This window comes from Triturus cristatus, chromosome 5_1 (genome assembly GCF_964204655.1).
Source record: "Triturus cristatus chromosome 5_1, aTriCri1.1, whole genome shotgun sequence".
Taxonomy (NCBI): Eukaryota; Metazoa; Chordata; class Amphibia; order Caudata; family Salamandridae; genus Triturus; species Triturus cristatus.
The window spans coordinates 161,450,250-161,472,808 of record NC_140587.1 but is presented as its reverse complement, the minus strand read 5'-3'; the positions used below and the strand labels follow the sequence as shown (position 1 = coordinate 161,472,808).

The window sequence follows — 22,559 nt, the reverse complement described above, 5'->3', positions numbered from 1 at the left end:
ACCTCCTAAAATGGGAAGGCCCTCTACCTTTTATAGTAGGGTCATCCAGAGAGGAAACCTTTTTATATATGCAGAGCATAGATACAGATCTCTCAGCAACCCTGAAGCAGGAGCGAACATGCCTATTCCAAATACTTTAGAGGGTGTTCTCCCTTCTTCCCGGTAAGACTGCCTCATTAGAACACCTCATAAATACTGCCCCAGGGAAGGTTCGATTAAGGCCATACCGTATACCTGAAGCAAGTAGAGACACCACTGAGAAAGAAGTGAAGCAAATGTTACAAATGGGAGTCATCGAACCTTCAATTGGAGAATGGAATTCTCCAAGTGTACTGGTACCCAACACCGATGGGTCGGTATGTTTTTGTGCTGACTTCAGAGAAGTGAATAAAATATTACAATTTGATGCAAGTCCACTCCTAGGGTGGATGAAATTGTAGAGAGAAGCTAAATACATCAGTAACCTGGATCTTTGCAAGGGGTACTGGTAAGTACCTCTTAAGGAAAAGGACAAGAAGACAGCCTTTTCCAACCCGGGATATTTGTACCGTAATGCCTTTCAGGCTTCATATGGCCCCTACAACATTCCAACACATGATGAACACCATACTCAAACCCCACGAACGATATTCTGCCGCCTATATAGATGACATCATCATATATAGTTTGTCATGCGATGAACAATGCTGCAGGAAGGAAAGACAGCGAGAGAGAAACAGGATGGTCAGAAGAAGGAGGAGATGCAGCGCAATCTAGGGAGAAGCCATTGAGCGAAGCAGACATATTGGAAGGAGCGAGAATTGGTGGATGCCACCTGAGGATGCTAAAGAGCCGCCCCAGCACAGGAGAGTTGGGGCGCAGCGCCTCCGGATGGCGCCATCCTGAAGGATGTCCCATGTAGCGAAAAGGAGATCAGCAACCAATCAGTATATCTCACAGACCGATAATATTGTTACCCCCCAGATGCCATTTACAAACTTTCATTTTGTGTGTTATGCTCCAAATAAACATCAACATTCAGAAGCCGACCCAGCCTCAGCGTTTATATATCCACCCAGCCCTCCCACAATTATATTGATTATGTATGTTGTTTTTATTTGTGTACTGTGGTTATCTAGTTGGCAGTTTATTGTTTTACATTTTTCTTCATCAGAACTGTTAAACTTGGTTTTTGAAGAAAATGTTTGTCATATTTATTGTTCCAAATTTCTTGTTTTCAATGTGGTGTAATTGCACATGCAATTTAATTCAATAAAAGACAAAAATTATACATAACGCGTGGCAGCACTGGCTACTATATAAAAGAATAAGCAAAGAAAGAAGGGACAAGGGAAGGAAAGAGAAAGGGAAAAAAATACATTCGTGCAGTAATAAGGCTAAATATATCCTTCAATTATTCAACCATTGCGTTACAGGAGCCCAAATTCTTACCCTCCTCTCTCGTCTTCTCCTACCACCCCTCATAAACACAGCTGATTCTAAGTTATGGAGGGCTAACATCCTTGCTCTCCAATTCAAAAAGGTAGGAGGGGTAGAGCTAACCCATTTCGATGTAATACACAGTCGTATGACAGACATAGCTATAAATATTAGGGCTGTAGTATGGCTCGCTCTTAATGCCGAATAGTCTGTCTCACAACCTAATATAACTAATTCGGGGGATAGCTCCACTGGGATTTTAAGACTTGTGTTCATAAATACCTGAACATCTTGAAGGAACTGAACCAATTTTGAGCAGGCAAAAAACATATGTACATCATTAGCTGCTGGTAGACCACATCTCGGACAACTATAAAGGCCCCTACCACCCCATTTAGATATTTTAGCTGGGGTGTAGTAAAGATCAAATAGGGCCATATAACTTTGGGAGTGCAGGCTCCCTGAGATTAATACCGTGCTAGACAGCTCCAATGAATGCGTAATATCTATACTAGTCTTACCTAGCTTAGTTCCCCATTTGATGTTATAAAGTGAGAGATCGTCAGGAAGGCCGAGCAGTAAGTTTTGATAGAGCGGGCCTATCCTTGAGTTCTTCAAGATCATAACCATAAGATTGTGCTTAGCAAACAGAGTAGGAGTATTGGCTGACAGTTTACCTAAATAGGACCGAAGCTGCAGATACTTAAAGAACTCATGAGTAGCCAAACTAAACTTATTTTTCAAAAAAATAAAAGAAGCCATAGTGCCCTCATATGCTAAATCGCCCAGAGTAGTAATACCAAGCTGCCTCCACCGAAATGTAGTTTGATCTTGAAAGATGGAGGGTAACAGTCTAGCTGACGACAGAGGGGTGAAATAATTAACATTAGCAATGGACCATCTACGGCGTATCTTCCTCCACACTGAGTACATTAAGATAATTACTTTAAACTTAGTTTTTTTGTAGTAACTAGGTTCGAGGACTGATAGTAAGATTCCCTTGGCCTCCTCTCCTAATCCAATTTCAAATATAGAGGGTGCCCGGCAAAGCGGAAGTGTTGCTCTATCACCAAACAGTGGAACAGCCAAATGGTGCAATAGAGCTGTCCAGCTATAGAACAACAAATTAGGGACAGACCACCCACCTCTATGCAGTGGTAGTTGCATCCATTTGGCTGACCTCCGAGGCTGGCGGTATCCCCAAAGAAATCTGCTACAGCATCTCTCCGCACGGACAAGACTAGACTGAGCAAATTCTAATGGGATAGTCCTAAATAAGTAAAGAAATTTAGGTAAGATTAACATCTTTAGGACATTCCTTCTACCAAAAATCGACAGATGTAAATTATCTAGTCTTTGCAGAGTTAGGCCAACGGAGTCTATAATAGGCAAAATGTTCATGTCGGGCAACTTATCTACTGCTGATGTAATTAAAATCCCTAAATACTGAGCACTTTGAACCACTGGTGCATCGGACGGGGCCATTGCTGTGGATTGAACCACTTGCGTTTTCTGGGCATTAAGCTTATAGCCCGAACACTGGCCAAACTGCTGTGCTAAGTTCTTAATAGCAGAGAATGCAGTGGAGACGTCACTAGTCAGGACCAAAATATCATCGGCGTATGCCAAAATTTTAAACTCATGCGTATTAATCCTGACAGGGGAAATATTTAAAGTCAGTTCAAGTTTGCACAGAAACGGATCTATATAAAGTGCAAATAGGAGGGGTGAGCAGGGGCAACCCTGCCTAGTGCCCCTGCTAATATCAAACGGTCTTGATATAAGCCCTGATATAGATAGGGTTGCAGAAGGTTTGATGTGTAGTGACTGCAGGGCATAGATAAACTCTCAGCAAAACCCCTTCCAGTGTAAGGTTCGCCAAAGGAACCCCCAAGCAACCCTGTCAAACGCTTTTTCAGCGTCTAACAGGATTGCACCCAGGGGGGAGCCCATGAATTGTGCCCAGTCCAGCAAAGCTATAACACGGCGAACATGGTCTGTCGTGTCTCTACCAGGGATGAAACCGTGTTGGCGTATAGAGACTAAAGGTGATATCACTGACGCTAACCTTGTAGCTAGGATTTTTGCAAAAATCTTATTGTCAGTATTAATCAACGAAATCGGGCGGAACGATGCAGGATTTAGCTCTGGCTTATTTTTTTTCTTAAAAAGAATAATTGTTGTAGAGCGCCAGGAGTCTGGAATACGGCCCAATTGTGCGTTTCTGAGGATTGTTAAAAAATCCTGCCGTATCTCGGTTCGAAATATGGAATAAAACTCAAGAGGAATGGAGTCCGGGCCAGCCGCCTTGCCTTTAGCTAGTGAGTTCAGCGCCAACTCGACTTCCTCTCATTCTATTGGAGCTGCCAAAATAGTGTTCTGCTGGTCTGTAACTTCTGAGGTATTAAGATCATTTATAAAGGAAACAAACTCGTTATCTGCATTAGTATCATTAAGTTCTTCAGTATATAGAGAGCTATAGGACTCAGAGAAAACAGCCAGAACTCCCTCAGGAGTGTCCTGAATGTGACCCTGAGTATCTTTGATCTTAATAATACGATTAGCATGGGCCCGCTGCTGGAGGCGTTTGGCCAGGACCCTACCAGATTGTTCAACAAACACGAACATCATCTGACGATACTGAGAATATTTTGCAGCCAGGTCCTGTCCGAAAAACTCGAGCAAAGAAGCCCTAATAATCGCAACCCGAGTTTGAAGATATATTATATCGCGGTCCTCCCTGATTGCATCGGTGAGAAGGACCTCTGCACGCCTTAGTGCGTCGACCCGGACATTAGTCTGCTCAGACAATCGCCTCTGCCGAGAGTACGAGAAGCTTTTTGTTTCACCTCGAATTCCTGCCTTAAATGTATCCCAAATGATATTGCTCTGTGCTGACCCCCTATTCAAGTCTAAAAACTCAGTTACCCATGGGCGCATATGGTCTAGATATAGTTGTTCAGACAAAAGCTTTCTCTCGAAAGTCCATGCTCTAGGAGGCTTCGAGTAAGGATTTAAAATAACATTAATAATCAGCGGATTATGATCCGAAATTATACGAGGCAAGATTGAAATCGAAGTATTATCAACAAAATGGTCAGAAAGGAAAACATAATCCAAACGGACCATTTTTTTGTGGGGGGCCAAAAAATATGTGTAGCCATCTAGATAATTCTTGTGGTAAGACCACAAATCGATCATTGAGTGCTCCTGGACCAATGCTTGCAGTGCTCTAAATACTCTGTACTTACATCTAAACTGTATGATTTCATTAATGTCTTTTTCCATAATGTGGAAAATTTTGAATCCATAATAATGCTTGTATATGTGAAATTCAACGCAGTCAAAGAAGTCAACAATTTTCCTTATGGGATTACTTTCATGTAGTAAAATGCAAATAAAGAAATCCAAAATGCCTAGCACATGTAACATGATCTAGTTGAAATCACTTCATTTTTTTCTAACGTAATTTTTAAACTGTTGTTGTGTATATTCTTGCTGCTGTTTATCTTGATAGTACATTTATTAAATAGTGTCATCTAGTTTTGGCTGCCGATAAAGTAAAAAAAGAATGGTATCTCAAACTGTCTTATTGCAAAAAGATCTTTTTTGCAATGTTCCTAATGCGGTGGCAAACTCTGGATAGTTTTGAGTATTTTATATCCCTAATAATAATAGATAATATTTTCCAAAGTGTGATTAATATCTTCAGCAGTAATGCGCTTCACATTGTTAAAATGTTCACATCACGAAATATAAATTTGCCTTTGAATTGCTTAATGTGTAATTTTTTTCAGAAAAAAGTATCAGTAATAGATTTTGCCACTCTTCTGTCACAGCTTCAAAATTCACGTTGACAGATTGTAATGTAATGCACAGGTGTTTGCCATTGTTGATTATCAGCTCTGCGTTCTCCACAGCCAATTGTAGGAAAAGTTAGAAATTCTGAATTTTTGTCTTCATATAAACCCTTGGGTGCATTATCTTCTGCAGATGCGAAGCATAAGAAACCAAAGCGATCTGTGATAATAATTTCATTAGTTAACATGGTGTCTAGATTACCTGCTGGTATGTTGTCAGAAGTATCAGAAACATCTGTTGTTTATGATGTTTCACTATTATGCGGTCATTCTTATGGTATATACATCCAATCTGGATGAACTGTTATTCTTGAAACATGTTGCTATTTACTGCTAGCCAAAGTGCTGCATGCTTGAGTTTATCTGATGTAATATTATGAAAGTTTGCAAGAAAATTACATGATCATTTTCACTTTAATTTAGTAGTAATGGTCATATCATCAGTTAGTCAGTCAACAAGTTTATCTTGCAGACACATCTGGATGTGAGCCATTTAGTGTGAAGGACACCAAACCGAAACCTTATGTTCAGAGTATTTGGTAGAGGTGGGCAGAATTCACCTACAAAAGTCTCAAAGAGGGTAAAGGTTTAAATTCTAGATATTTGGCTTAAAGACTCTCCCGAGGCCTGGAATTTTATCTGGCCCACTACACGGTCCCAACAGGATGTTTTTACGGTGGCTATGGTGGCAGCTGTTAGAAATGTTGGATCAATACACTACTTTTCTAATCCTAGCATGCCTACTCAAGATTTTGGATGGCAGAGGAAGGGTAAGTTACTAGACATACCAGAATTGCAATATTTCAGAAAGGCTTGCCTTGTAGGGAGACAGTTCTTCAATAGTTCATATTTGTACCCAGTATAAAAGCGGTCCCAGGACAGCCTAGTGCTCACTTCCACGTAACCCAATGTTAAAGTACAAGGGAATTAGAGGAGTGCTTTGTGGGAGAATAAAGAACATTGGTGTATTTGCATAGCCCCCTATCTCAGCCCTGTAAAGGGCTGTGGACTTACCTTTAGTTTTGTATATCTCCAAGTCTGGAGATACAGATCTAGTAATTGTTGCATGACAGAACTTCAAAACAACACCTGCCCAGTGCTGTTGAATAGATTTACTCATCTCTATCTGAGGTCCCCAAGAGGATCTACAGTCTATCTTTATGCCCGGATAGTTGAATCTTTCCACTTTCTCCAGTTGTATAGTGCCTATATGAATATTAACCTTAAAAGACCTATATGGGTTCATGGCCAAATATTTAGTTTTTGAGATGTTAATTTCTAGACTCTTGTAATCACAATAGTTTTTGAACTTAGCTAAAAGAGTTGGCAATCCTTTGGGCGTTCCGGATAGAAAAAAGGGCATCATCTGAGATGCGCCTGGGAGGTATGGGCAAATTGTTTAAATTAGGCAAATCATGAATGCAATCCGGAAGAATTTTAAAAACATTGTGATATAGAGAAAAGAGTGGAGGCCAGGGCACAACACTGCCTGGCCGATCTTTTCATGGGGATGTGCTCAGTTAGCTCCCAGTTTGCCCCAGAGTAATTCAGCAAAACTATTCTCATCTAGTATGATTATAGTGGACAAAAGTGGAACTGGGACACTCGTTGACATGAGGGATTCCCACAATTCCGGTCTAGAAGCAAGGTCAATTGCTGACCGTATATATACTAATGCAATGTACATGTTATCTTTTAAGATGTAGATATATTTCCACTGAATAAGTCAAAAGTGAAATATTTGGTCAATAATATCCATTTATGCTCTAAATTCAACCTGAAAAGGGGATAAAATGTTATTATCTCTCATCTACTGTTCAATATTTTTTGGAACTTATGTGGCAAATATCTTGAAGGATCTCCACTAGACTTATAGGTCTGTAATTCCGTGGTATTGCTCTCGCCCCCTTTAGTTAACTAAGGACAATTTTGGCCCCTCGCCATGTCCCGGGGATCTCTGCCCCATCGATAGCATTTGAAAATAGTAGCCCGAGTGTCAGCCATAGAGAAAAACCGATGCACCTCAAATGTGGGTGTAAGGAATCTGGGCAAGATGATGCATGTGGGCAACCAGTATAATCTCCGGTGCAGATGCAAAAAAATAAAGATTTTCAAAGTGGGAGACCCACGGTGTGGGATGGATGAAATAGTTGGTAGTACAGCTAGGTAATCTACTGCCATTGGCAATATTGTGCAAAAAGAAGCTGTATCATTAACCCTCGAGGTCTCTACAAGATCCACCCGAACAGCCTTATCCCACTCCCTTTTGCTTGCATTAAAAATGTGCCTGTATTGTAATCGGGCTTCTCTAATCGAGAAAGGAAGACAAGATTTAATTGCTTGGATAAGAAGAGTTATCGCAGTGTGGCATTTTGTGTTATACCAAAAGTTGCTCTTACTTTTAGCAGGCAGTGCTGGAGATAGTGTGCGAGTGGGCGGTTGGAAGAGTTCCATTAGTTGGTCAAATTCTGAGATTAGGAGGGCATACACCATCTTTTTTCTGCAGAGTCCTTTTCAGGTCTCGCTGAGCCAGCGCATGCACTGTCTGTGAGAAATTTAGTGAGAGGCTTTTGAAAGTGCTACCAGAGGCTTTTGCTGGCCTCAAGCTTGTGTTCACCCGCCCACGCGCAGCCGCCATGTGGGTTTCTGTCAAGGCTCATTAAGCCTTGCGTGCCTCTTTCCGCCTTGTTTTATTTACTTTTTGCGCGCGCGCACACGCACAACTCCCGGTCGCGGCCGATCTTCTTGCTCGCGATGACTTTCGCGCGCACCATTTGCTTGTTTTAAAGAGGCTTCTGTCAGACTTTATGGCCCTTTCAGATCACTTTAAAATTTAAACCCATCCTTTTATATGACATAGTTCAGTGGTTCATAGTTCTAATTTATTCGAAAACTTGCTTTCAGCCGCCCGCAAGCTAGACACAAGCAGTCGCTCTCCCAGCAGCCCCGAGGTGGCAGCAGACATTGCGAGATGCAGCGCGGGTGTGTGGAAATGGGGGCTGGCTGTCAGGCTTCCGTAGGTGGCAGGGACACAGAGCAGCACTGCTCTACAGCTCACCGAGAACGGCCGCCAGCCCTGAAATCATTCATTAAGATATATGTAAATATGGGCGTGTGACGTAACTAATTGCAGATCTGAGAGTGGTGCCCTGCTATACAGTATGTGTATGTGCAGGTATGCTGTGCATGCACAATACACAGGGATGTGAAGCACAACATGCATATATGTACAGGTATGCTGCTGACATGCGCAGCACATAGGGATGTGAAGCGCAGTACTTACAATCACAGCATACATGTATGCACAGGCATGCTACTGACATGCGCAGCACATAGGCATGTGAAGCGCAGTACTGACAATCCCAGCATTCATGTATGTACAGGCGTGAGGCTGACCTGCGCACCACACAGGGATGGGGAGCATGGCACTCGATCACAACATACATGTATGCACAGGTATGCTGCTGACATGCACAGCACATACAGATGAGTACAATGGTATCAATTACAGCAATGGGGATTGGATGCTTAGTCTGTCAATCACAACTTTAAGAAATATGCAGGCGTCGCACTATGATGAAGAACCTGCAGGCAGTGTGAGTCAAGGCAGGGTGTGAGGAGAGTGTACAGTACTGCCAATCACAGCCTGGCGGTGTGTGCAGGTGCACTGGCGTCAACCTTGGATGCGCCAGAGTACACAGATACCAATCACAGCACAGCTGCTGCTTGGGAGAGTGTGCATGTACCGCACTCATAGACACATCATGGGATCTGCTCACACACCAGACACCACCCTGTCAATCCCAGCCTGGAGGTGTGTGCAGGTGCACTGGCGTCAACCATGGATGCGCCAGAGTACAGAGCCACCAATCACAGCACATAAGGGTGTTGAGACACATACTGCTGCCACAACTTGGGAGAGTGTGCATGTAGCGCTCTCACAGATCTGCTCACATCGCTCTTTCAATCACAGCTGGTAGGAACTGTCAATCACACATTAGAGGGCAGAGCTGTTCAGGAGGTGACTATGTTTACATTTTAATGTTAGTTGTTTACTACACTAAGATCAAAACTGACCCTAATCAACAAATGCAGACTATTGTGCAGTGTGTGAGTAACTGGTATTGTGCAGTGTGTGAGTAACTGGTATTGTGCAGTGTGTGAGTAACTGGTATTGTGCAGTGTGTGAGTAACTGGTATTGTGCAGTGTGTGAGTAACTGGCATTCTTAACCCTGCTCTCCTAACGGGTGTCCTCGCGCTGCAGAATCAATCATGATCAAGACTTGGCTCATCTCACGTACAGCAGCCACCATCAACATGACATATGTTCAAAGTATGTTATTCATGCTCACTCTCTGTTCGTTTTTGCTTGTAATTAAAACGTGAGTGTGTCTGTTACTCCGATTCTAGTGATACAGCTTACGCTGGATAGTCTAACACTTTAATGGATAGTATAAAGTCCCTTACTACTAGTAATATTGCCACCAGCATTAGTAAATCTACTACTAATAGCACATTCGTATTATTACAGCTGCAAGTAATGATGCTACTTCTGCACTTTCTACAACTCCTCAAGCTGTATTTTCTATTACTTCTTTTTCTAGTGTCAGTAAAAGTACTACTGTAGTGCCATTACCACCTACAGGACGGCTTCTTGTAATGGAAGTATTGCAGGTACTGTAACTTTTAGCACTCTTAATTGGTACTATTAGTAGTAGAGTTGCTCATACTAAAACAAGCACTTCAAAGTCTATACTATTATTAGCGATATTACGGACAGTAATGCTACGTCTACTACTAATAAAATAGTAGACCTACTGCAGCTCCTAGCAGTACTACAAGTACAACTACTTGTAAAAAGATGGCTAGTGGTTCTACTCCAAGTACGTCTACCAGCATTGCTAATACACCTACCAATACTACGAGTCATTCTGCTGCTAGTGGCATGATAATAAGTGCTTTAATCCAGCTGGGAGTAGCGCTACTCTTCGTGCTAGGGGTAGTAAACCTCCTGACACTACCGCTAGCAGAACTACTTCTGATGCCAACCCGTGTGCATCTCATTTCAAACTCACAACTCTTTCACAGTTCATATGAATGATGGGCCATGGTTCACTGCAGTGATGCCATTTCAGTGAGTTGTGGAGTTTGTAAGTATAAACAAGCATTTGCAATGCAATCGGTCTCGCATTACTGAAAATTAGAGCTATTGACATTGCATTATTATTTGCATCGCCAATAGCTCAAACTTTTACTAATGCAAGACCTATTGCATTAGAAATGCTTGTTTTTTTCTGGGACTGTATTCTGTTTACGTCACTGAACTCCAGCACAGTTTGCTCAGGGTAACAGCCTGAGGGCTGCCGTTTGTGACACATGGTTCTCGGTGAAAGCAACACACCCTCCTTCAAGATCAGCTCATAATCCTGCAGAGATGCCACCGCATCACTGTAGCCCAAGATCAGCCATAAATCACACAGACGGTCACAACAGGACGTGATCTCTGCTTGGCTGTTCAACAGCACAGATAGTATGTGTGAATGGCCCCAACGCCGTGCAGCCACCATTAGAAACGTTCACGCAGCAACCAGACTAGCACGTCATGTCTACTCGAAAGGTGAAATTAAAAGTAAAGTAGAGCTGCAGGTAACAGCAGATGTTTCTTTCCTAAGAATACTAAAAATCAAAAGAACTGTCCACTTGGCGCACAACCAGTTCACGAAAATAATAATATTAATAGCACCAAATAATGTTCAAAGGTTCTATTTTAGTAAACACCGTGTTGAAAATAATTAAATATATAAAAATGCTCCAGTTTTTTTTTTGCATAGGCCATAGTGCATAGCCAATAGCCTTTGGGACCTTATAAGTGTTTAGCCATGCAACGGTTGATGTTGTTGCACCAAAGATATTGTGCTGCATAACTAAATACATATAAGGTCCCGAAAGCGATACCTATTGGCTATGCCAATGCTTATTTAATTAGCTCATAACTATTAAATGTCACTAAAAAAAAGGTGCAACAGTGCCGCACAATATCCTGGGGGGGACTGAATATTTATCTAAAGCAAGCATGAAGTGCATGAAGTGATTAATGAAATTAATGTTTCCCAAATTGTATACATAATTTCACTGTAACAGTGACTGTTGGTGCCTAAGGATGTATTTATATGATGGCGATTGTGTTAGTTACAGTACTATACTTATGTGTGAAAAAATTTTTTTAGGTTGTGGTGGTCCCCACAGTGCTGCCCCTTCAAACCAGAGTGTTGAACTGGAAAAATGTCCCAAGCGTGACACAAATTTGTGGTTTTGTGGAAATTAAAATACAAACGTAATTATTGCCAGACTAAAGAGTAACTGAAAGAGTTGGTGAAGACATAAGCATAGATCATATTTTAACCATGATTGTACGTAAATTCAAAGTATGTAATAACCAAAGATCTAATAAATTATGTGACAAGTATAGTGCTGAAAGAAGGTCTGTTTTAATGTTTTGTTTTTGCTGAATTAAATTGCATTTTGTTGGCTCTGAAGAAAGAAGCCCTGTATTTGGATCTGGCACACATGCCCCATTAGGACTGGGCCACAGTGCTCAGTCAGGGTTGAAGTGTGGCAGAGACGGTGACGGGGCGAAAGAAGCCCTGTATTTGGATCTAGCACTCATGCTCCTGACTGGGTCCAGGTGGAGAGGGTCCTCTCCATGAACTTTGCAGGGGGCCCCCGCTCAAGTTTCGTTACACCACTGGTGCGAACCACCATCTGCCTGTAGTCCTCTGTGTCCCCCCTCCTAAGCTTCAGAGACCTCTTATGTGTTCCCCAGAGCCTGCTGCTCATGAATGGCATGCTCTAAGGCACATCTAATAGTCTTCACTTCTGTTTTCAAGGGACAAATGTAATCCAAGGGAATATACTCTCAGGGTGTGCATACAAAGGTTAGGTAAATCCTTGGATTAGCTACTCTCCTCAGCCCCTGGACAATCCTGCCATCTGCTTCCTCTCCCTCCCGCTAGATCCCCACACCAATATGCCTTCTTTGCATTCAGGCATGGAAGCGACACATTCTTTTGTACCCTGCAAGCCCATTGTGCCAGGACTCCAGCCACAGGTTCCACCAGGAGGCTCTGCTGGACTGCCTGGAGAAACCAGACATAAGAACAGCCATGAAGATGAGTTACTGCAGTCATCACATCACCTGCCTGCTCCTAGCGCCAAAGGTACGCTGAACAGGAACAGTGTGCGACATGGAGGCAGGGTCTCTGCCTCTCTCCAGGTCTACATATGGGTCTTAGTCACGGCACTGCCAAGTAGGGATAATACGCACGCAACATTCGGACATGATAGACAAGTGTTTATTTTTCTGTGTTTATGTTATTCTTGTTAAACTGTATTCTCGTTTTAGTTCCATAACTTTCTTTTCCTGATGCCACATGACATTCTACTGACCGTTCTTGTCTAGATAAGATATCTTGTGTCCATGTCCAGTTTGTATCTGTGAACTATGGCTGAAATTCTACAAACCTAAAGCCTCCATTTAATCAGCTGCCCATCAGATCCAGTCACGGCAGAAGAGCGTGAGGCATCACCGAGTCGGACAGTAACCCAGTCCTCTTTGGATACCACTTCCATATTTATTCCGCGTCAGGGCGCAGCTAGGACAAACTGCGTGCCTTCACCTGGTCCAATGCCTCCTTGTAAACATGCCTTCTCTGCTCCTGGGCTGCCCAGCTTACAGATGAAGACTTGCACGGCCCCTTGGCTCTGGGTGACGATGGAGACTGCTGTTCTGATCTTGAGGCCAGCACCTCCGGTGACATCATGCGCCAGGGTGGACGTGGTCACCGCAGGCTCCAAGCGTCCAGAGAGGCTGACTGTGATGGAGTCCAGCAGCTGTGCACCTGTGGCAGAACAGAACTGGGCTTTATCTCAGTGCAATGGAAAGCAGGTTCAAAGATTTGTTTCAAAACTATCTCAGATATACAGATGAACAGAGGGGCTTACTATAACTCTGAAGGAGAAGAACAGAAATATCATTTATTAGAAATTCTGAAAGCAAGGAGGGGTTTCCTATGCATGACAACCCCTTGCAAATGAGGTGGAACAGCATTTTTGTCTTTATAGGCCAGATTAAAAAAAAAACGGTTCCCCAATAATGAATGTGGCACCATCAGTGGGAATGAAGAGCTGGTCAGTCTGCAGCTCATTTAGAAGTGAACAGTAAAGAGACCGCACCCATGGTACACAGGGACAAGGAACTATGACGCTTCTTCATGACCATCAACAACAGTGGGTAAGTGCAATCGATGAGCGCTGCTGCGGAATGGAGGTAGAACAGTAACTCATTTGCTATCACTCCCTTCGTTAATCTGTGCTAGGGATGCCACCTCCATGCAAAACTCCAACTTAATCCTAACAAGCCTATACAATTGCTCTCTATATGTCGCTGCTCTGTGGCTTGAAGAGATCTGGCTCAGAGCATACATGGGAACTTCCCCCCCCAAAAAAGTCCTGAGCCACCTCCATAGAAACCTAGCTCCAAGAAATTGTTCGGATACTACTTATGAATTGGAGAGATTATGCTTCAGTTTTCATCAAAGATCAAGATTAAGATCACTTGCATGGTCAGTGAAAATCCACACCAGAAAATATAAAAAATCCAATTATAAGGGAGTACCAAAAGGAACGCGAACAGGCCTCGCAGGTCAGGTTCACAGGAGGGATTTCTCACAGGAAATGGTGTGAAATGGAGAGGAAATAGCACGGATGCTTGGTAAAGGGTCGGGAGGAATGCAGGATACAGATGGGGAGAGTGGAAAATAAGAATGAAGAAAATTAAAAAAGGAGTTGAAGTATTTCTGCAGGTTGACTTTTGAAGCCCTTTAAAAAAGAGCGGAGAACGTCCTGGGAATGTGAGAGCAGAACTTGGAAACACGGGAAAGAAAGGCTTAACAGAGTGAACTGAGAGTTGAACATCTGAGGACAAAAAAGAGGGAATGATAGCACCAGAACATGCAAGCGTTTACCTGGACAGTTGGGAGGCCGGTCATAAATACCATCTACGTCTGTGAGAAACACCACTTGTTTTGGGGAGAATTCCTTAGACAGGACCTGTAACAAATCATAGAATTCGAGAGATAAGCTCAAAAACCGAGTTTCTTGAATTAAAAAAAGCACTCTCACGAAACCATACGTAGCCACTGTGTCCTCGCCTCTGGACTGATCTGCTAGTACCCTGCCACTCTTCTGGTTGGGCAAGGGCAGGTGAGCAGATTGACCATCCATCCACCCTTTGTCTCTGGCCACAGTGCAACATGTTTTCTACCCCATCTATCCGTGAAGGGGAATGGGGGGGGTAGAATCTGCTCCAGCAACAATATCTATTCAGTAGATGCTATGATACTTGGAACAAATACAAGTTTAATAAATAACAAAATGTGGGGTTCGCTGTGTCTAGCCTCAAATCTATAGCCTCTAGATAGCACCCAAACCAAACAAGCATTTGCAATGCAACTGGTCTCGCATTTACACGTGTTTGAGCTATTGACATTGTAAATGACAATGCCTTTTATTTATGTTTTGGTTTTTGAAACATAAATAAAAATGCATTGTCATTTACACTGCAATAGTTTAAACTAGCGTAAATGCGAGACATATTGCATTGAAAAGGCTTGCTTTATAATGCCATGGTTTCTGCTGTTTTCTGTTTTTATTTGAAATATGTAGGTGTTTCTCCATAAGAGCAGGGTTTTTATTCATTGAGCTCAAATATCCCAAAAATAAATGTTCCTTCAAGGCGTTCCCGTTTGTTGAAGGTCGGCCAGGAAGCAGAGCGCATATGGGGGATTTCTTCAGGAAATAAGCTTCTAGGCAGGAAATAACTGGGGTTTGAAGCAGTACCCTGGGAAATTGAACCTAGTTCTTATATAACTTTACAAAGAGAGCCCACTTCCACACAGCACTAATAATATACGCTGTCATCATTATCAGAGGAATAAAATACACTTTGGAAATTATAATTGGTAAGCACACTTTTCAGCTCACCATAGAAAGAAAATACGTCTTCAGTATTATCGCACAGATAAAGTACTTTATATTATCACAGCACGGACAGGAGACTTCCAGACTACAGTTGCCGCCTTTTTAAGGGAGAGTTTTTTCATGTGTCGGCATGAAAAAAACACACACTAACTTCATATTACGGCAAAGTAAATACACATTTCCACGTTGTGGCAGTGCGAGTGCACACTTGATGTATTGTCACATTATGAAATGCGTGTGCACAGCTCACCGAGTCAAATGGACAGCGCACACCGTTCACATCAGAGCAGAGAACACAGCTCCCATTATACACAGACATGTAATTTGAGGAGAGCGATTTGAGAGGACTGCCCCCTCCCCCGCGGGCACCATGTGTGACCGTGCGCAGCCTGGGAGAACAGTCTAGGCTGAGGGGACAGAACAGTTATTACCTGCCCTTATTGCATTCCGGCTGCACAGCTTTAGCTTTCAGGGAAAAAACTGTAGACAATCGAATCGGACGGGGATGTGATGAGTGTGCCGGCCTTCGCGTGTCCGTGGAGGAGGGAGGGGGAGGAGAGAAGGGCGGCGGTGTGTGCGCATGTCACTGCCCCCTCCAAACACCTGGAGCTGTATCACCACAATGGCAGACAACGTGGCGCTAATGATTCACCCCGAGGAAGTAACTCAGTGGGTTAAACAAGCGCTGCAGAGATCTGTGTGGCTTGCAGATCAGAGCTTTGCGTCGCTTGTGTTCAGACTAGCTGTGCAGAAGTAACCCACACTAGGAGTGCTCAAGAAACCCTGTTAACCCTCCACGAGAAGCCACACTAACCCTTAACAAGAAACAATCCTGACTGACCCTGAATAAGCCACACTAACTCAGCATAAGAAACCATACTAGCCCTGAACAAGACAACACTTCAACCATGCACGAGAAACTAAATCATACCTACAAAAACAAGCGCGGCCACGAAAGTGAAAGCGACTGCGCTGTGTTTATTTAGTAAACTGATCCTCGAAGCGATGAGGAATGCAGCTGCACACTGTGCGCTGCTGCTCACACCCGAGACCCAAAGGCCGTGGGAGTGAGCATTTGAAAAAGAGGTGGGACATGCACCCGCCTTTGGCCATTTGCGTGCTTTCATTAATGAAAGCCACACACAAAGACCAATCAAATGTGTGGGCAGAGTAACACCCACACGGAGAAGTTTCGGGGAAGTTTGGAGTGCTCACAAGAAGCCTCCCATAGAGCAGCGCATGTGCGCTGCGCTAGGCTCGACCTAAAAAATGTATATTCACAGACAACCGTAAGTTCGACGTGACTAAGCACACACATCAGCTTGGATCTAGTCTGGCACTTACTTAAGGCTGAAAACATGCCAGTGTTGGTGGCTTCGAGCACACATTTCTGGGGACAAGAACTTATTTTTAATCAGAACTTTAATTCTGAGAAAAGAGAAGGGAGAAAGAGAGAAAAAACAGAAAAGAAAGAAAAAAGAGAAAAAGAAAGAGGAGAAAACAGTGGCAAATGGAAGAAACTATGGGGAAAAAGAGCCTGAAAAATTTAGATCAACAGACGAGACGTCTGTGGTAGTGGAAGAAAGAGGCAGGAGGTTGAAACAAGACTTGAAGCCTTGATATTTGGCAACATCATTATTTGGCACTGGCAACTGTGGGCTCCTAAGACAAACACTGATCCACAACACTTAGTTTTATTTATTTATTTTACAAAATCGAGCACTGGCTAGACCTATCGACAAAGTAAAACGCGCAAGAGAAACCTAATGGTTGATTGATGTACTGGTGCCAAGCAACCCAGATTATCAATTCAAAAAAACTTTATTGCGACAATTAAGTCATAAAAGTATCAACATCATCATTTTGCGTAAGTACAATTGGAACAAAACATAATAATCAATAAAAGTTTGTACTTATGCACCTAGAACAATAATATACTCTATATTTTATAAACATGATACTATTGCCTATACAAAAAAAGATAAAAACATTTCAATTTTCCCAGTATTAATTAGTTCTCATCTTCTAAAAGCAATCTAGACCACAAAAGGTCCTTAACTGGGTATATACTATATGTGAATGGGTACCTAAACAGATAAATTAGGGGGCCTGCTCAATGGACACTTTATTATTAATCTGTCTAGATCGTATTATCCAGGCCCACTTGATGTATTTCGCCATTGCTATAGCAATTTTCGGGCTCGGATCTGAGCACAGGATCCTTAGAGCCTCCTCGTGCCTTCGGGTTCCTATTTGCCGACAAACGGGTAGTACCCATTTTTTCCGTGGCAGGACATAGAGGGGACAAAAAAAACACAAAATGGTTCATAGTTTCAGTCATGTCCCCACACTTTGGGCATTTATCCTGAGATCCTTTGACCCACTTTGATGTAAATATGCGGATCGGAAGAGTACCTATCCTAAACTGAAAGTAGAGCTTGCGATCGCTTGGTATTTCGATCAAACTCCAGTACAGTTCCTGTCTGGGGAAGGCCTTAAATTCTAAGAATCTAGCTGTAAGATGGGATGTACTCCCCTTCACAGATGATTCCAACCCGATCATTTCCCAATATTTTACCTTTACGATTTCTTTTGAGGGAAAGACCGCGTTCAGGGGATCATCCCACAGATTTCTCCACCCCAGTTTATACAGTAACATTTTTAGAGATCTCAGCCAATCAATTTTTTGAAAGGGGTCTTTTTCCATAATTTCCTTTAGGCCCAGAGCATAATGCTTGAGCTCCTCTGTTGTCCATATCCTGCGCCAATACAGCAAAGGGCGCAAGTTAGCTGTGTCTGATAGGGTTTTCAGACCAAGGTCCCAGAAGAGGGGTAACAAAGGAGTACTTTGTGGCACTCCAACAATTTTCCGGATAAACTCGCTCTCCATAACATTCAGGCGTTTTGAGTTATTACCATGCCCCCATAGCTCGGACCCATATAAAGACGAGCTACGGATCTTCATTGAGTAAATCTCAAGGAGTGGGCCAATTGGTTGTGTCTGCGAGTTTTTAAATCTTTTTAAAAGGAAGCCTGTCTGCTGTTGGAACTTCAATATTGATAAATCCATTTGACTTTTCCAACTCTTATTCTTTTGCAGCGTAACTCCCAAATAAGTAAAAGCCTCAACCTGCTCCAGAGGTGAGCCATTCATAAGAATTACTTCTTTAAAAGGTTTGTAAGACCTACAAGGTTTAGGGCCGTTAAGGACCATGAACTTGGTTTTGGCAACATTTATTTCCAGGCCACGTAGCAAGCAGAACTCTTCGAAGCGCCGGAGAGTGAGCTGCAGGCCACTCGGGGTTTTGGAGATCAGCAGTGTATCGTCCGCGAACATGAGGACTGGAACACGAGAACCAGCCATGGCCGGTGCATCCGAGGGGGCCCGGGACAGGTGCTCGGCCACCCCATTCACGAAGAACGAAAACAGGGTTGGTGCCAAGACACAACCCTGCCGAACTCCTCGCTCAACGGGGAAAGGCTTCGTAACCTCGCCCTGCCGTCCCCACCGGACCCTCGCAAAATTGTCCTCATGCAAGCGAACCACTAATGTCAAAAACTCCGGTGCCATTCCCAACTCCTCCAGTACTCGCCACAGCTTGTCACGCGGCACTAGATCAAAGGCTGCCCGCAGGTCAACAAACACTGCGTACAAAACCCCCCCCCCCCCTCTAGGACCACTGTCCTCCAATATAGGACTATAAATCTAAAAAACCTGATCTATGGTACTGGTCTTAGGGCGGAACCCAGCCTGGAGAGGGCTCAGAATGTTACTAGCCTCCATCCAGGTCTGGATTTTGCCCAAGACCAGTCGTCCCATAATTTTTTGCATAGCGTCAATCAGACTAATGGGCCTATAGTTACTAGCCAACGATTTGTCCCCTTTTTTATATATTGGGACAATTTCAGCACCTTTCCAGGATTGAGGGATAACCATTCCCTGAGCTATGGCATTAGCTATAGAGGTAATATATAGACGCCATCTTTGTCTATCGTGCAAAAATACGTCAGCAGGGATACAATCCATTCCTGGTGCACGTCCTTGGGCTATCGTATCCAAGGCCCTATCAACCTCCTCAGGGCTAAAAACAGAATTGTTAAAAAACACCTTTCCCTGAGAAGTCATACTGGCTTCCTCAGTGCCCTTTGCATATTGTAACTTAAAAAATTCTACCCAGGAGTTCTGAGGGACATGATTGTGCGGGCTATCAATAATCTCACCCCTCTTCCATTTAAATATGTCCCAGAACTTTTTCTGATTTTTATCGATACATGCTGCCTTAAGCTCTTGCCACTCGCTCTCTTCCCACTCTTTTTTTGCTTTCCATTGGGTCCTTCTATAGGTATTACGTGCTATTTTGATCTTGCTTGGGTCTTTTGTTTTGAGGGCGATGCCCAATTCTCCGCGGGCTTGTTTGCAGGGGGCGTTAAACCATTGCTCCTGTTTACTTCTAGAAACCTGTTTCACTGAGAAAGGTCTAAAAAAATAGGATTTAAGTTTAGCAAATAAATTTTCGTGTGCTTTCTCAGTTATAGCTAAAAGTTGGCTTGGAGTACCACCAGCCATCATTGAAGCTAACGCTTCTTCAACATCAAACTCAATGCTATCTAATAGATCGGGATGCTCTGCTACTTTGTGCCACTTAAGGTGGCACTCATCGTTTGTTAGGGTAGCTACTGGTCCTGTCACACCGGGAGCTCGAACTGTTCTATCTCTCAAACCCAAATTAAAAACAGCAACTAATGGGTTGTGATCACTTTCAATTCGAGGCTTGACCACCATATCCACTAGGGTGTGCCACATCCTCAAATGAACTAAGAGGTAATCTATATTACTTGCCCTGATACCATTGTCATATGTTTTACTAGTCTTCCTATCTGATATGGTTCTGCCATTGGCTGCCCTTAATTGATTACCCAGGCAGAACCCTTTCAAAAACAAGGCCGCCTCTGTCCACTTGCTAACAGGCTTTGTCTCCAGCTGAGGAACACCCCATCTGAGGTCCTCCTCCTCGGTTAGGAGCCAATCCTGCGGGCCTAGTGGCTCAAAGGTCGTATTAAAATCTCCCGCTATCAGTGGGAACACGTCAATTGCTCTAGCTTCAACTAGAGTATCTAGTGCTAATGCCACATGTGATTTTTTTCCCCCCAGGTAAACCCCTAATGTACACGTTATATATATCAATTTTGAAATTTAACGGGAAGTTCAACCTAACTCCCATAATGTCATTATTCAAAATTGGGATAGGTTGGATATTGCATTGTAAGCTCTGTTTGATCCAAATAGTTAAACCTCCCACTGGCTGGCCTTTAATCCTTTTCTCTGCTGGTACATAGAAATTCAAATAGCCCAGCATGAACACAGGCTCTATTGACCATGTCTCCTGAAAGAGACAAACATCGTGCTCACTAATAAAGTCTGACCAGAGAGATGATGATAGTTTGGATCTCAAACCCGCCACATTCCAAGATAATAGCGCCATATGACCTGCAACATTGTTTGTCCCTTCAGCAATCTCAGTGTTTAATGTCGAGGGAGTTTCAACACCATGTGGATTGCCTAACAATTCTCTTTGAGGCACAGCTTGTGAACCCCATTCTCCCCAACCCAGCAGTATTAACTGGAAAACCAGTTTCATCACTATTGTTACCCATTAGGAGCCACTCTCCTTGCCTTATATCCTCCTCTGGCCCTAGGGCTGGGTATATCTTTTCATGGTTGTCATGACCACTTCTGCCATTTTGTCAATCGCAGTCCGACAGCCCTGATAGGACATCGAATCTATTAATAGACCTTATATCCTCAAAAGTGCACCCATTTGGTGCATATCCCCCTCGTGTTAGCCCACCAAGGGGAAGAGATATGGGAGCATAGAAATAGGACAATGGCATAGTATTTATTTGGGATGAGGGTCCATCTTGTGGCCAAGAACAGATGTAATCCACACAGTGTCTATCCCTGAAATTAATTATGATACAATCCCCCCTTATAGACTTTGGTCTCCTACCAACCCAATTTACTCTTCTGGCGAACAGAATTTCAGCGCACATATGGGCCGGCAATGGTCGTTTATTATTAAGCCAGAATGTGCATTTATTCTTTAAATCCGTATATAATTCCCTTGTTCCGTTCGCCAGAGGTGGGACCCCTGTCAAAACCACCACATAAGGGGCTGCTTCGGGAGGGAGATGCATATCTATTAGACCTGTCGAGGCCTGCAGTAAAGGTAGTGCAGGTGTGGGCTGCTTATCGCTTCTAACTCTTCCATCCCGAGAAATAGATGGCACTTCGCGTGGTGGGTGATGGTCAGCAGATAGTAGACTATCTGCAGCTAAAATGGGATGAGTCTCTTGGAGAGTGGGTAAATCATTATTTACAATGCCACCTACTGGATTGGTACCAGGAGATTTAATCTTAAGTCCTGTACCTGCCACACTAGGACGCCCCTTTTGGGGGCCAAGACCCTGTCTGCCTCCCCCTGGTTTTGCCGAGGCAAGTGAAAGTTCCATACATACAAGCCTGCTCTCTATGGAACCCAACCTTTCGTAAATTGGTTCACATAGATTCTTTAAAGTACATTCCAGTTTATCCCAGAACGATGAATCAGTGTCTTTCATAGACTTGTTCCCCAGAAGCAGTGATGGAATTACCCTCGTTTCAACAGATATAGGTTTTGGGCAGGGTGCAATATCCTTTCTTGCGGCAGAAACAAGGTCTGGCTTGACATTTTTCCCAACGACTGTCCCTTGATTGCCCCTTCGTTTTTTTGACAAAACTGGAGCTAATTGATGTTGTACAGAACCCGCTTTTGTATTACTTGCAGAGCGGGTCTTAATGTTTGACAATGGCTTCGGGGTTGGGACCATTTCACTAACATTCAATATATCGACAGTTTCACTTGAGATTTCAATCGGTGCTGGCGGACTTATCATTATATCTTCATCATGCTCCACTGCCAGAGGAGGTGTTGAACACAGTAAGTCCAATGGTACAGGCGGTCGATGCAATGGTGACCTTGCATTAACCATGCTCCCCAGGGAGGACCTCTTGTCGCAAAGGGTGTCTAATGAGAGCCTTTTCTCTGTTAGTTCTATATCTTTAGCTAGTGCTGATTGCACCCGCACTAAAACATTGTCTAAGGTCCCCATTAGAGCTCCCCCAGACAGTTGTGCAATGGATCCGTCCCTTTTAGCATGCTTATCCATATTTGAAATTGTTGGGCGAGTACGAAACACTGAGA

At 43.3% G+C, this 22,559-nt stretch overlaps 1 protein-coding gene across 2 annotated transcripts in view; it reads right to left on the bottom strand.

Annotated features, from left to right (window-relative positions):
* Positions 1–12,618: 12,618 nt before the first annotated feature.
* Positions 12,619–22,559, bottom strand: part of LOC146830509 (uncharacterized) — a 74,413-nt gene continuing 64,472 nt past the window's right edge. For both annotated transcript variants that reach the window (XM_085604708.1, XM_085604707.1), the window contains 2 exons: positions 14,304–14,388; positions 12,619–13,178 (listed from right to left, as the gene is read on the bottom strand). In XM_085604708.1, the coding sequence (XP_085460834.1) occupies positions 12,922–13,178; positions 14,304–14,388 (342 nt within the window). In that variant the 3' untranslated portion in view covers positions 12,619–12,921. The remainder of the gene's footprint in view (positions 13,179–14,303; positions 14,389–22,559) is intronic.